The sequence below is a fragment of the Planococcus citri genome, chromosome 1 (assembly GCF_950023065.1).
Source record: "Planococcus citri chromosome 1, ihPlaCitr1.1, whole genome shotgun sequence".
Taxonomy (NCBI): domain Eukaryota; kingdom Metazoa; phylum Arthropoda; class Insecta; order Hemiptera; family Pseudococcidae; genus Planococcus; species Planococcus citri.
In genome coordinates, this window is record NC_088677.1 from 55,067,262 (window position 1) to 55,083,487 (window position 16,226).

The window sequence follows — 16,226 nt, forward strand, 5'->3', positions numbered from 1 at the left end:
TTTTAAAATCACGATTATTGTATACTTTACCTTAAAAATAGGTGAGATATGCCACATATTTAGAACTCCGGTGCCTAGTAATTGTCCCAATGAGATATGAAATGTAAACAATGGAATACCGATTAACACCGTTAGTACCAAAAACTGTAGTATGAAATTGGCTGAAAAAAAAAATACAAAATTGAATAAATACAAAGTAGAGAATTTTGTAAATCGAAAAATACTCGTAGAAGTTAAGAAGGTAAATGGATAGACAAAAAATATAATTCACGAAGGCGAATTGGGTACCATGGGCTAGACTCGAACAATTACTATTTAGATCCCCGTTCCCCGATGAGAATTTTCTGATCGAAAGCTTATAAAGTTGCAAAGGAATAAAAATTAAAAACGTGTTCGTTTAAAATTTCTCAATTCATTGAGTCAGTTTTGTGTGTCTAAAAATGAAAAGCAACTGAGAAAAAGAAATGAGAGATAATTTTTGAAAATTAATTCATAATTTTCGAACACGTAATCCAGTCAATGAACATAGATCACTCAATTTATGGCGAACGTTCAAATTACCAATGTTAAAGAAATGTTGACAAAATTGTTTAAAATTTTCAAAATTAGAACTTTCAGCGACATTTCAGAAATTTTGGAAAGTTGTCCTTTTTTCCTCCTCAATTTTTTGAAAAGAGATCACGTCACAGGCCTGAATTTCAAACTTATCAAAAGTAGTATTTCAAAAACTTTTTCAATAATTTCAATAGGTAGGTATCACATCAATATTCAATAATTTTTCCTTATGCATACTTTTGCAGTTTAAAGATTTTCATTTGTACCTATGTAATTCAACAAGTTTAATTCATTTTTTCCTGATACTTCACTTACATTTCAATTTTTTCTATGAAACATGATAAAACTTCCATTAGTCCGAACGAATTCTTCTTAATTTAATACCTACATTTTTCAATCCTTCGATTCACTTTTTAAATCCATCGCAGAAACGTTTATCATGCTTTTAAAAAATTTCTACAGCTTTTCAAATAATTGAAAAATAATTTATAAAATATTTCCAAACAATTTCTTCCAATTTTAAAATAACTTTCATGATCATCTAACGACTTTGACACGATTTCAAATCATTTTAAGAGTAAACATAATTAGCAACAATTTATTCCAGGATGCACTCAAGGGTGAGAGGACTTAGCCTTGGATGAATAAAAATCAATGGAACTTGATTATTGATAACCTTTACTGTTTGAGTCCTGATGGATTTTCCCCGCCAAATTCTCTTTTCTGTTCAAGAAAGTAACTAGTCTGAAAAATTGGCGAATTCGTCTATGTTTCGATCAAATACGAGTAGGTATCACACTTCATCAATTTTCAAGTTTTCATCCGGAAATTGTTCCAACGTTTTAGATATTTCATATAAAATGATAATGATAATTTAATCGGTTTTCAAAAGTTTTTCGTTGCATGAGATCATTGGAATTTCAAAAAAGTAAATAATTGAAAAAAAATAGGTATTAGAAAAATCTGGCCTATTAAAGAACCTAAAAAAAAACGAATCGGATTAAGTCTATTTCTTCAATTTTCCTTTCAATCCCTTTTTACGATGGTAAGAGATCATTTTGAAGCCTTTCGACGCAATCCTCAAATTTTCTCCGAGGGAAGTGAGAGGAAGGAGAAGATGGTCTCAAAATACGAAGAAGTTCACACCGTTGGTACCATTTCAGATATTTCTTGGGAAAATACGAGCATAAAATTTGGCATGGCCAGTAAAGGTTTCCAGCGCAAATGTCACATAATTTTTTGAAAATTTTATATAGCTTTATCAACTTTAAAAATCGACTTTGAAATTTCGAATCTGATCATCTCCCTTTGTGAATTATATGCTGAAATTATTTGCAAATATTTCCCAATGTATTCTTCACTTATACTTATGCCAATTTCAAGCACTTTTGAGCGAAGATAGCTCTGAATAATTTTTTAAAAAAGTCCTTCGACACATTTCTCGTTTTAGTGATGGCCATGTTTGGTTAAAAGCTTTTTTTCGACGCTACATTTGGGCTCAGAGAGCTAAATTACCCCAATTTTCACTTCTTCGCGATGTTTCGACGATTTAGTTAAACATTGAAAGTTCCCTTTTTCACCAAGAAACCTCGACTTATCATAAAAAGTAACGGTAAAAAGAAATATACCCATTTCAAGAAAAAAATAAAGAAAAATAATTTTGAAGAAGAATGCATTTCAACTTTCAAGGGAGTTCAATAAATCGAGCTTTTCGTATGAAATTAAAAAGTCGGCAACTCATTCTCAAAACTAAAAACATGAATAAATTTCCATGTAAAAATTCAAAAAATTTATTATTAAATTCGATGAATTTTTGATTGACACAATCAGAAAGTTTTTTTGAACTGGTCGAAAATGAGCCGCATTCAAAACTCCCACGCATGGCCATGGCCAAATTTTAAATGCAGAATTTCATTTTTCAATTTTTGGCACATTTTTGGAAATTATACTTGGCTTATTTCCATAAACCAATCAAAATTTATTCAATGTTAAGTGGAAAATTGAAATTTACTGCGTAATTTATTTAAAAAACTTCCCGAATCGATTGATGATGATTTTGAGCGGTTCTAGAACTTCTAGCGGAATTTTGGATGTTCAAATTAAAAAAATTCCTCAAAAATGGCTGAAATGAAATTCAGCGTTTCTATAAGCTCGGATTAACTGTCTTTTGAGACCATTTCAATCGAATTGGGCATTAATTTTCAAAATCGTCCCTACTGGTTCAAATCTTATTTCAGTGATTATTTTCGAAAAAAAGTGAAGAAATTTTTTTTTTGCTTTAACACGTTTGCATATAAAGCTGGATTTCAGTGTTACGAGAATTTTTATTTTCGACCTTTTAAACGATTAGTGGAGGTTTCGAGCTATTGTAGAGCCTTCGACAAATTTTTGGAAAAAAGGCTCAAATACAATTCAGCTCGTATAATTAAGAATAATTAATCGAACTTGAGAGCACTTGGATAAACTTTCAGAATTAATTCAGATCCAAAATTTTCTTCAATGAATATTTAGAAGGATGGTGCGGAGAGCACTTGGACAAACTTTCAAAATTAGTTCAAATCCAAAATTTTCTCCAATGATTAGGGAGTGGGAGGGGAGATGAGTAATTCGTCGTTCACAAATGCGACAACGTATACGAGTAAAAAGCTGGAATTTGGCTTATGCTCTATTTTTGAACTTCCAAGTTAATTAATAATGATTTCGAGAAGTTCTCGAACTTTCCAATTTGGGAAAAAATGATCATACTCGTAGAAAGAGCCGAACATAAACCGGAATTAACCGTCTCTGTGACTCTTTTGATCAATTAAAGTCCAAATTTTAAAAATCTCCAAAAATTTTCTCCAGCGATTGTTTTCGAAAAAAATGCATTCAAGAACCTGTCAGAAGCTGCGGAAATTGATTCGGGGTGCCGGAAATAGAATATAAACCCAATTTCAGCTTTCCTCCTCAACATCATCAAATTTAGATTTTTTCGTAAAAAAATAGGCAAAATTTAAATTTTCAAAAATTTAACAAAAATCGAAGAATAAAATTCAGCACCTTGAGTCTAGGCTTCTGGCCTTATGGTGAATTTTTTGGATGCTTTTTTTCGATTTTTCGTCTTCTGGACGGAAAATTTATCTGCTGGTTAGAAATATTTTAATGAAAGGACGACAAGATACATTATTCCAAAAAGGCAATGCCGATTCCCGAAACCAGAACTTCTCATCTCGACACATCTCTATACACTCGTACAAAAAAAAAGTATACCTAATCTTTAAACCTTAGGAAAATCATTATGAGAAAAATTTTTTTTCAGAAAGAGACGAATACGTTTTTTTTTTAATATGGTAAATTTTCAATGATCTTACGAATGATCCCAAGAATTAGTAACGTACGAGTAGATACCACTTAAGTTTGGTCATTTCCTTTGATTTGCCTCCATTTGTTAATTCATTATAATAAACTCTATGTATCAATATTCAACATGTACATATATGTATTATCTTACCTCCGAAATGAATACTAAATATGGCAAATCTGCTAATATTAAATATTCCGAGGGTACATCCGACACAGGCAAGCATTGAACTAAGACCATGACTCCACTGCCCCAAAGGGCTCTCCGATTCTTGGCTCATTTCATATGCTCTGGAAAAAAACGAAACAACGTTCAATTATTACACTCTATTACGCTTAAAATTCGTCACTAAATTACGTACAGCCTAGGTAAACCATAAACCTATATATGTAGGTACACGTAAGTAAAAGAAGAACTCATCAAAATGTCAATTTTCACCAATCAACCATAAACCGCGCGCTGCGACAGCCAGATGAAATAGTGTAGAACACAACCAATTAAATTTCGTTTATTTAACCGTGTAACCGAGCAAGTAATTCCACAAAATAGAAGACCGAAATTCAAAAACCAATTACACATCGGTCGTGGTGACACAGAAGAGAGCCACACCACAGAGAAGACCAATTAGTACGTACGAAAACAAATACCACAAAATAATATGTATTAAGTACCTACATGTATAGTACCACTTTCCAGCGTTTAAAAAATTTTCACCAAACTGCGTCCAGAAATGAGCAGATGAGAGGTAAAAGTGGAGTATTTTTATGGAAATTAATCGTTATATCGGTAAATTTGTTCGTGTAAATGAAACACAAGTAAGTAATCAGTAACTCGAGTTGTCGAGTAAAATAATTCCAAGGTGTAATTTTCCTTTCTCAGTCTTTGGTACGTGATGAAAATATTTTCAGCGTTGTTTTTCTTCTTTCCACATCATAACATTATAGTATGTATTAATCGTACATACAAATACGCAGACAAACTGCTGGAAGTATAACCTCGGCCAATGACGCTTCGATTATTTACAGTTACGTAAAACTATTAAAATATTTTTCTTTTATCATCGTCTGTTGTATCGAATCGTACTCGTATCGAGACCCGATGACTGTATAGGTGTATTAAATACAGTAGTACCTATACTAAGTATCGCGTAATCGCGTTAATTTTCACTTATTAAAATTTTTTTTTCGTCTTTGGAAAGAAAAAAGAACGCTCGACGATCTTTCATGGGAATACTTTGATATACGATTTAACGGGAAAACCAGTTTCGATTTATTGCCTTGTATCGATGATAATCGCAACGCATAGTTGTTGCATTGCGATACATTTACTCTACTCGTATACGAGTGCCATATAATACTGGTATAGGCTAATAATGAAGACAAAATTGTAAACAGCATCGGCGTAGAATTTTGTAGTTCTGAAGGTCTACAAGTGCCTACAGTAGCTGCCTAGTGCCTATAGTCTGAAAATGAATCTCGACAATCCGTAATGCTAATGTCATTTTCAACTAGGTACCTATACGCTCGTGAATATGATTCATTAATGGAAAACACAAGTAATGAGGTAGGTACTCGACAGAATTAGCAGATTATGCAACGTAGGTAAATCTACCTACACGAATTCTATAATGATTTGATATTTTTCGGAATCGTTTATCGGAATAAGAAGCCAACGTAAAATTTCTACCTGTTTGAAACGTGGAAATTTGAAATTAGTTGCATTTCAACGGTTTTTGGTATTTTTCCAAACGTCGCGTCGAATGAATCAGAAGGTCGTTGGTGACCTGTACAACATCGGATTTAAATCTATTTTTAATCATTCCATAATTGGAACATACCTGCATAGATACCTACGAATTGGATTTTATGGAAAGTTTTGCATTAAAGGTAGGTAGATGAAAAAATTACGTAATCAGTTGGCAACGATTTTTTGAAAATGTTCAGTTCATAAAATTTCAAAAATTGACAATATTTCTCCAAATTGTTTAAATCTTGAAAAAAAATTACAAAATTGAAGAAAATTTTCAAAAAAAAATTAGAAGATATTGCTTAATTAACAAAAAACATTCATTAAAAATTCCAAAAATGTACAGGGATTCGCTTGAAATTGGCAAATTCCTTATACGCTCTCCTCATGCTTGACAAAAAATTTTGGAAAAAATTAATTTCTGAATGAGTAGGTTTCATATTAATTTATTTTATGTCAATTGTCAACCGTTAATAATAGGAGAAAAATTGAAGAAAATAACAAAAGTTATTGAAAAAGGATAAAATCGCGGAAAAATTAATCAACTTGAGGTTTCGAGAAGTACTGTAGGTAAACATTTCTCTAAAAGTCATAAAATCCACAAAAACGAACAGAAAACCCTGGAAATTGACAAAAAATTCATTAAATATGGCGAAAAAATTTATAAAATAACGCCAAGATTTTGTAAAATGTTGGAAAATGTTGAAAAACATCGTCAAATTGTGTGAAACAACACAAAAATCAGTGAAAAAATCGAAAAAAATATTAAAATCTGACAAAAATTCGGAAAAATTAAAAAGAAGTCACTGAAAATTAGAAGAAAATTTAATAAAATTACTAAAAAAAAATCAGGCTGAAAAAAATAGTAAATTACACAAAATATTCACAGTACTTTTCAAAGTTATCTACCACAAAATTGACAAAAACTGTAGCATTGACAACAAACTGAAGTCAAATTAAAAATTTTTAAAGTTGAAAAAACGCTCAAATTTCACAAAGAATTTAAACAAATTAACGAGAAAATGCTAAAAAAAAAAAAAAAAAAATGGAAAGGCGCTAAAATTGTTTTTTCAAAGTCTAAAAATGTGCACAAAACATTCACAAAATTTCTTAAAATTACTTAAAAATTTGTAAAATAAAAATGGCAACATTTATTACAAATTGAAACAAAATTGAAAAAACTTCATCAATACAAAATGCTGCAAAAATCGATTAAAAAGTCAAAAAATCTGTAAAAATAATTGCTGCAATTCCTACAAAAAGAAGAAAAATTGAAAAAGTAATCATAAAAATCGTGTAAAAACAGCGCAAACATTGCTCAAAATGCCCCGCCCCCCCCCCCAAAAAAAAACATAGATATGAACGTTAAACTAGATTGGGTGCATGAATTTAGAATTTAGGGAAATCTGAAGCAAAAATTGAAGCAAACCAGAAATCATATTTCTCTGGTGGAGGGGAGCTGAGGAGTGGAGAATCTGATTAGCCAAATTGTCCGGATGAAAAGAAGAATTTGAAACTTTACCAGTTTCCAATCCAGTTTATATCTATAATCCATGAAAAAAGCGCCAAAATCATCCACCTTCTCCAAATTCCTCCCTTTCTGCCACAAAAATCGAATTTTTTTTTACCATTCGCTAAATTAGGGAACAAAAAATAAAACAATTACATATTGTTGGACGAAATCAGTAGTTCTGATTAAAACAGTTACAACTTCACTTGCTCCTTTTCCTCCTCTCTCTACAAGAAATGACAAAAATAATTTTTTAGAATGATTTTTCGCGAATTGTCGGCAGTACATATTTAACAAAAGAACCACTCTAGGTAATTTTCAACTTCCATTTAAATGACAGTTGAATTTTTGGAGAAAACATGCTCCAAAATTTTCATTACCTAAATTTCAGTTTCCCTAGTTAATTTTTAAAAAATTTAAAAATCTATATTTTCTCACTTTAGCGAACAGAAAGAGCCTCTGAAAATATTTCTTGATCTAAAATTATCACCTTCTGAAACCGAATTTTATCAATTTTCATCGATCTAAACTCTTCAGGACTTCTCTCAGTTTTTTCCATAATTTCGAAATCGGAATCGGACAAACCACACGTGAAAATCAAATTGGACAGCTGAGAATTTGAATTTCACCGACTTTCGAGGTTCCCAATCTGAAAAACCACCATTCCAGATAGTTCCATATCCAAAGCCCAGACACCTCAAATATGTACTTTTTTCACCTGATTTCAAATTTCAAAAAAGGAAAAAATTTCGGAAATGGAAAAATTGGCTGGGAAGTCGTCTCCATACAACTTACTTGAGCTCACTGATTCACTTCTACAAATTTTTAGATGAATATCAGATTTCACCATTGTCTAAAAACGGGGAGGGGGAGGGGGTTGACATTTTTTAAAAATCTGTAATTCTTTGTTTTAAATAAAATGACTCGAGTTACTGAGAATTTTTAAAATTTCAATCTGATATCTAAGTCGAAAAAAACTTTGGTTTCAAGTTTCCACGACATGATTTTAGATCACCAAATTCCATAACCATTTATTTAGATCTCGATTTCGATCAAGAAGAAGGCGTTACGCGTTTGGGATTTCGAGATGCTAAAAAAAGGTGCGTGTAGCCGGCAGATATCCATGTAGGTAGTTTCAGGAAGTGATCGTTGGTCTCATATTGCGCATTCTAATTGGCTACTTTAAATCGAACGAATTGTTTGAATTTAGTAGCCTAACTCTCTGGTCGCGAACCTGTTGATTGTTGAGACTTTAAAGAGGTTTGATTTCTGTATGAGATTTGAAACGATGATGATATGACAAGACGTAGGCTCTGGTTCTGTGTGCTTCTACAAGTTCTACACTTCTACTACTTATAATAACGATATCGCGATCGTTTGTATTCGACTGTGAGTCTGTGAGAGAGAATTGTTCGCAAATACGATTCTATATACGAGTATTCTATTACCTATACCTAGGTTTACCATAGGTGTGTATACCTATATAGATACAAGAATGAATTTCCAGATTGCCAAGGTCATTCGACTTGATTCAAATGCGTAGCCGTTTGTACTTTGCAATCAACAATCGAGTCGGTTTGATAGGTACCTATATGTATTGAGTCTCTCGAGTTCAATATACACATGCGGTGCACCACAGCAGTCGCCATCGCCATCACTATATCCATCGATCTCATTGTTAATTTAGTTATGGCGTGAACGCGTCAAGATTTTTGGCGCTTCACGAAACGAACTCGCGATAATTAAAACAGAAACGTCGCGTCGAGAATTTTCTTCTCTTATTCGCCCGACTGGTTACAATAATCACAATAAAATAATAATAATAATAATAATACGACGATGATGATGATGACGAGAAAGTCGTACCTTTTAGGTATTGAGTTCGTTGAGAGAAGGCACGACGAGGAAATGATGGTTATAAAAAAAAATATACTATAAGATGTGGTATGGTACTGCGAAGTGTGTAGACAGACTCGCGACTTGTACCATTTCGGTAAGTAGTTCAGTTGAAGCTGCCACATGGGGTCGAGGAGGAGAACAGGGTACACGCGTTGAAAAATTAGAAGCCGGTGTGGTTCATAGGGCACGTGCAAATTGCTTCATTAAATGAAGCCTCAAACTCGAACGAACGAACGAGTCGCGCGAAGCTGTTTATTAATTAGATGAGCTGTTTTATTTCTTCTTTTTCAATTTCTCATATAATATGCGAACGTTGAAATACAAGTAATATCGTTTCGTTATATTATACGAGTAAGTAAGTAAATGTTGCTCGCGTGTCGAAGAGAGTCGATCGTTACACGAGTCAGCGTCTGTGTCTGTGAATATACTCGTACAGCTGATTCTCAAGAGTAAATTGTACCAGACTGCGACCAATGAATGTCGAGTTCAACTTGTGAATTAAAATTGAGATCGGATTCTTGGTAATGGCCTTATGCGCTGTGTTTGTAAACTCAACGTGTAGTATGTGAAAAGTATCGCCATGAAAAACGTGTTTTTCTCATAATACCTACCAGAGAGATATGCTCCAATGGAGAAACCTTACAAAGAAGTTCGAAGCATCTGTTTTCAAAACAATTTTCGTACTGCCGATAGTTTTGAAAGTATTGGCTTTATTCGGCAAATCTGAATTAGGCGCGAGAGAATTTCAGTTCGCGAATTATTGTCAAGGTTTTTCAATTCTGGTCAGTATAATCGAAAACAATACGTTTTAGAATTGAAGAGAGTTTGTTGAGGAGTTATAACTCACACTACTCAATTTCTTTCTGCAACTCGAGCAATATATATTAAAATTGAAAATAAAATTAATAATTCTCATATACGACCGTTTTTATTAAATAGTTTTTTCACACACATGTGTACTTACGAGTACCTATAGGTACGTATACAAGCGCATCGACTCGACGGCGTTAATGACCAGCAAAAAATGCGCTTTGAAATTTTTTGCCACGTAATTACACACGGCCTCATCGACCATTCCGAGACGATTCGACCCCTCCTCTGCTCGGTATAGGTATACGAGATACCACCAGGACGTCGTGTGATGTGAGAGAGTTGGAAAAAAAGAAAAAGAAAAGATAAATGAATATCAAATTTAACAATAATCATCGGAGGCGGAATATAAAACAGTATGTCCGGGGATATTAACCTTAATTTTAAATTCCGCAAATTAACGCGCTGAAATTCTTCGCTGAAAGCGTTAGGTTTTAAGTATAACTGGAAATAAATAATTGGTAGTCCGTTTCGTTATTATATATTTCTTTTTTTCGAAAAAATTTTTTTTCAACGCCGGAAATTCAACGTTCGATCGAGAAGACCGGTAATAATTAACGTACACCTAGAGAGGAATGTGAAAATCACGAACGTACGGTTGCCAGAATTTACAACTTACCATATAAAATTATCATACACGAACTGAAAAATCGAAGAAAAATTACTATAGCGGAAGAAGAAGGGGAAAGGAAATTGTATGTACCACCGGCAATCTCGATTTTTCAACAAAAAAGAGGATACCGAGATAATTATGTAGGTACATTGTAAAAAAAAAATTCGAAAGATTAATTTGGTCAAATGTGAATGGACGAGATAAAAACACCACACATTTTTTAAGTTATCTCAAAATCTCCATAAATTTTCAACCGACATCAAAATAGCTCAATTATTGTGAAAAATATTTCAATCCCCCTAAAAAATGATTTAAATTAAACGAAAGCAAAAGAAAATTCACAAAAATTGCTCAACCGATTATTATAAGTATAATTAGATAGATAAGGGGAAAAGCATGAAAAATCAAATGTTTTAAATTGTAAATCTCAAAAATTCCAACTCAGGATCAGAATCTAGAAAGATCCATTCTTCGAAAATTTTCAAACCATTCATTGTCAAATTTTTATCAACTTCTGCGACTGATTGCTCAACTTCATTCAAACAAATTTTAATCTGAAATCTGAAAATTAGTAAAAAAGTGTTCGTCTGATGAATCCTTATCAGAGTAATTTAATTCGCTGAGTACCCAAAAAATCAGTGACAAAAGATCGAATTTTTTAGCATAAAACTGATTTTCGTTATTTTCATTTCTTGGAGTCAGTTTGTCAGGAAATCTTTGATTTTTGAAATATGCGATTTCATAGTTGAATTGTAAAGGTGTAGAAATGCAAATAGTATCTTAGGAGGGGCGCAATTTCTCATGAAACCGGGTACCGAGTAAGGGATATTATTGTAAAAAACGGTTTTCAAAAATACAGGTAATCTTTTTTTGATTTGGAAACTCATAGCTTCTTCCTTCTTAAACGAAGAGGTCCAAAATTCTTTATGGGGCACATTCATTCAACTTAAAGTCAATTGCTTCCGTAACAATTTTTCAGCAAAATCTCAATCATTTTTCAAATTTGTTGAAAAATCATTTTAGACGATTTACATTCGAATTATAGGTAACTTTTTAAAAGTACAGAAATTACACACGTATCAAATTTTTTTTTCAAGTTCTTTCATAATTTTTGAAGATGAAAAAAAAAATGAAAAAACATTGTTCAACAAAAAAACGAAGAGCTCTGTAGTCATTTTCACTCAACACTATCAGACACAATTTTTTTGCTTTCTGATGAACCTGAAATTTGGAGAAAATTGCATGTCTGTAATGTTTATTTGTATTTCTTTTAAAAAATTCAAATACTACTTCAAAAAAATTTATCAAAAGTCGTAAAAATGCATTCACCAACAAAGCTGATTTTATATATTGTTATTTACGATCACTTCCAATAAATTTTCAGAAAATATTGCCTTATAATTCCATTTTTTTTCACTTTTTGACGAATTTTGAAAAATTTAAATTTGATTTCAGGTTCTCACGAAAAAATTAAAATTTCTGAAAACATGGTTTACACTCCATTTGCAAAAGCAAACTCATGATCGACTGGTGGAAATTTCGAACCATTTTCAGGCTTCCAATGCTATCGTTTTTTATAATTACTTAATTTCTGAAAAAGTTTGTTCAAGTATAAATGTTTTTATTCAATGGAAAAAGAATTAGAATGGGACTAACGGAAATAGGTTTTCAAAAATTGAAGCCAAATTGATCAAAATAGTCACTAATAAATGATTGACTGAAGTTTGTACGTGAGAAGCAAAATTTCATCGGAAAATCCAAAAATGAACTAGATGCTCCAAAATTACTAGAAATGACAACTGATCGATTTGAAAGTTAAAACTCCAAAGTAGGGCAAATACACTCCAAATTTTAGCTTTCTGGCTTTCTTAGGAAATGGACCGAATTTGGATCATTAAAAATTTTCCAAAAATGAAATTTTGTTTCATTTTTTTTTCATCTGTTTATTTGAGGAACTGATCATAATAAATTCATTAATCTAAATGTATCACATTAGAACAACACTTTACAAATTTTACAATTAAATTGATATCAGGATAGTAGTGCATTTAGAGACTCAGGAGATCCATTGTATGGGGTCTCTTCAGTCTCCTCCTGTCGTCACTTTGAATTTTCTTTCATGATATATTATTTTTGTAGGTTCTTTCGATTTTTTTTTCTCACATACATTTTTTTTCAGTCGAGTTCCTCACCCCTCACTTCTTCTGTAAGGGCAAAATCAGGAAATTTTCAAATGATTTTCATTCCGAGTGAAAGGATAATAACGAAGGAATTCAAATACAAGTTTTAGGTCGTAGAAACAATCAAGAAAGAATCAAGAAAACAGAAAAAGGGGGAGGGGGAGATCATTCCAAATTTCAAATGTAGAAAAAAATTGTAATAATATTGACCATTAATTCTAATAGCAAAAAATTTTAATAAATGAAGTTCAATTTCAAGTACCTACGTAGAAGTCATGCCCTTCTTATTTCCTATACGATAGTCGATAGGTAACCGTTAACAGGGAGCCAATGCCTCGAAATACTTACGTCACCTATAACATTAATATTCAGACTTTTTCTGTTGCTACTTCTCGTTTCAAACTGTAAAAATGTCGCCAATAGTTGAAGAATTTTCCTGGTAGCTGATCGTTCGATCAGTTGATTCGTCATTTTACAACGTTCACTCTTCTTCAGTTTGAAAAAATCCTTCACAAAGATGCATGCAAACGTTTAATTAGCATATTTCTGCATTTATCAAGTTTTTAGGGTATATTTTTGCATATTTCAAGGCACCAAAAGTGCATAATACGAGCTTCTACTAAACGTAATTAACATGAAGTATGATAATTAATATAGGCACTTCATTTTTCTATATTTTAAATTGCATTAATTGGTCAATCTTCCTGTTTAAAAGTATTTAAGATTTTTTTTTCAGATTTAATGAATTCTTGCTCACGGTAAATACCCACACCAGATTTTTAAAAATTATGCACAATGCTAATTGCACTATTCGATTTCATAATAGATAAATTTGAAAAGTTTTAACTTTTAGAAATACTACATATTTTTCCAACACCTTTCGAGTACACAGTCGCATACTTTTATACCGAAAACATATTTCAAAATGTATGCATCCAACTACACATACCTACGAGTATAAACCTACGAAATACTCAACACAGCAGAAATAATTCCTCGACAGTAATTAAACGCGATAATCACATCGATGATATAATCGCGCGACCATCTAATCACGCCAGTGAAGGTGGGCGCGTTCCAAGATCAAGACAATAAAAAAAATCAACGTTGACCTTGCTATCCATTTTAATATATTCGTTGGCGAATTAATTTGCTGAATTTTAAAACGACGATGGCTATTTTAATCAACGTACGTACTCGTATCGTATACAAGCGATAATTCCTGTCGTTGTTTTCCCCAGCTTCAAATATACACATACACAACAATGCATTCAAGCGTGGCACATTAGCTAGGTATATGTGGTAATTATCGCCATTTCGAAGGAGAAGAAGACGATAGCATAGCGATAGCTTTCGATAATAACGTTATTAATTACGGAAGTGTCTGTCTTTCCGGAGAGATGTGCACAATACGTCAAGAGCGAAGCGTAAGATTCCAGCGCGAGAAAATATAATAACAGAAGAAAAGAGGAAAAAAATTAATGAAATGGAAATAAACACACACGCGGGAGACAGGCAGGTAGAGGTAGGTGAGGAGATACAGGTACTTATAAGTGTACATACGTATATTAGGTACGAGTAAAAGAACAAAGCCAAGTCTGTATACCGTTGAATCGGGCAAACTGTTAATTTGCAATTAAGTTGATGAACTCGATCCATAAAAGTGGAATAAAGAGTGTATCGGTTGCAGTTACAAGTACATAGGCAGGGTACAAGACTACCTACAGGTAACATAACGTACGGTTTCGACTCGGATGAGCCTGGGCCTGAGCCTGAGCCACAGCCAGAGCCACAAACGGAAACCGAGTATTATCATTTTCGCATTATTTCTCGCGCTATAGATAACGACTATACACCACCGCATTAACCCTACACAGTGTAGGTAATTTTTCATTAAACGAGTAAAGTTGTGACAGGAAGCGCGAAAAAAAATTAAGGTCGTCGTACCGAAGAATATTTTTGGCGTTACGAGGCACATTACTCATTCGAGAACGCACAGTTACCTCCTCCATCGACTCTTCCTCCTTATTATACTAATTTTCTGGTATACCTACAAAATCCATAGGTACCTATATACTCGTAAGTCGTATGAAGAGGAAGAGCAGGAAAAATACATAAACGGAACACGAGGATGACTTTTTAACACACAAATGAACCATTTTCGTCACCATTATCTTACAGAAGAAAACAAAAAAAGTAGAAAACTGGTTTGAACGCCGAGAGTCGTTATGTATTCGTCACGCATTTGTACCAAAATCCCATATATTCCGGATCAATTTGCGTTCGCCTTATGCCTTATGTGATTTATTAGCTGAAAGTTACGAATATACAAAACCAAACCATAAGTCGTCGTGCGGTGAGGTGAACTCGCACAGCTAAATACACACATCCTCGTTTAAAATTACCATTTTTTTCATTTCATTTTACTATAATCACGCGAGTCGATCATGTCCCCTCGGCTGTACTCCAACCCATTAATGTATTAAAACATAGGCATAATTTACCTAGCTAAAGTACATACACCGGGTATACGTCTTTCTCACACAAATCGTGAACAATACACGTTTCTCTTTTACCCAACTTGGTCTCGATTTTCCTTCATATTCGCATATTTTCATACGTTTTTAACAAACAATGCGTTTATGCACGTACCTCTACCTAGACCTACGTACGAGTAAAGGTTGGGGTCAAGATTACATTACCCACATGGTATTTGACGACGAAGGCCCGAGTCCGACGTTCGAGTAATAAAAATTATCTCGTATTTGGACACCTCTCTACCTATTTGAAAGTATAATTTCGTAGGCATATGCAATGTGCTGGTATAAAAAAGAAAATTAATTTCCTTCGCTCATTTCTCGAAAGGTCAAGTTTAATTGCCATAGAGTTTAATTCTATATCTTTACTCGTTTCGTAATTCAAATCAAAAAAAAAAAATCAAAATTACAAGAAATACTCGTATATGATGGATTTTTTGAGGAAAAGTAGAAAAAGAAGCGAAAAGGATAGTATGATAGGGGGAGGAGGGAGACACAAAATCAACGCCTATTCTGAAAAGTTGATCAGTTGAAAAAAAAGCTTGAGAAACCTATTATTCTAAAGAATAATTTCCAACCTTTTCAATTGAAAAAGTTGGAAATTACCCAATTTAACAACGCTTATTGAAGATTTGTTGACATTTTTATTCCTCCTTTGAGTTCATTTTGAGTTCATCGTTCATTGAATATACAGGGTGTCTACAGTAATTTGTTGACCGAAAATCACTATCCTTTTCACCACGGCATCTTTAAAAAAAAAATCACTACCTTCTAAAATATTTTCAACACCTCCCTTCCACATCGTTTTTTTCAATTTTTTTTTGGCTTGGACTTTGTAATTTTTTACATTGAAGTATATTACGTTTTCATCAATTTGAAATCAATTCAATGATTGTAAAACAATCACAAAGTAGTTTTTTTTTGCAATTTTGAAAAAAAACAAGACTTTTTGAGAAGTTTTTTTTTAAAAAAAAAA

The 16,226-nt window shown here is 32.8% G+C and overlaps 1 protein-coding gene across 2 annotated transcripts in view; it reads right to left on the bottom strand.

Moving 5' to 3' along the window:
• bdg (bedraggled) overlaps positions 1 to 16,226 on the bottom strand; it is an 82,864-nt gene that overhangs the window by 7,374 nt on the left and 59,264 nt on the right. For both annotated transcript variants that reach the window (XM_065346390.1, XM_065346391.1), the window contains exons 5-6: positions 4,046 to 4,185; positions 31 to 161 (exon numbers count right to left, since the gene is read on the bottom strand). In XM_065346390.1, the coding sequence (XP_065202462.1) occupies positions 31 to 161; positions 4,046 to 4,185 (271 nt within the window). The remainder of the gene's footprint in view (positions 1 to 30; positions 162 to 4,045; positions 4,186 to 16,226) is intronic.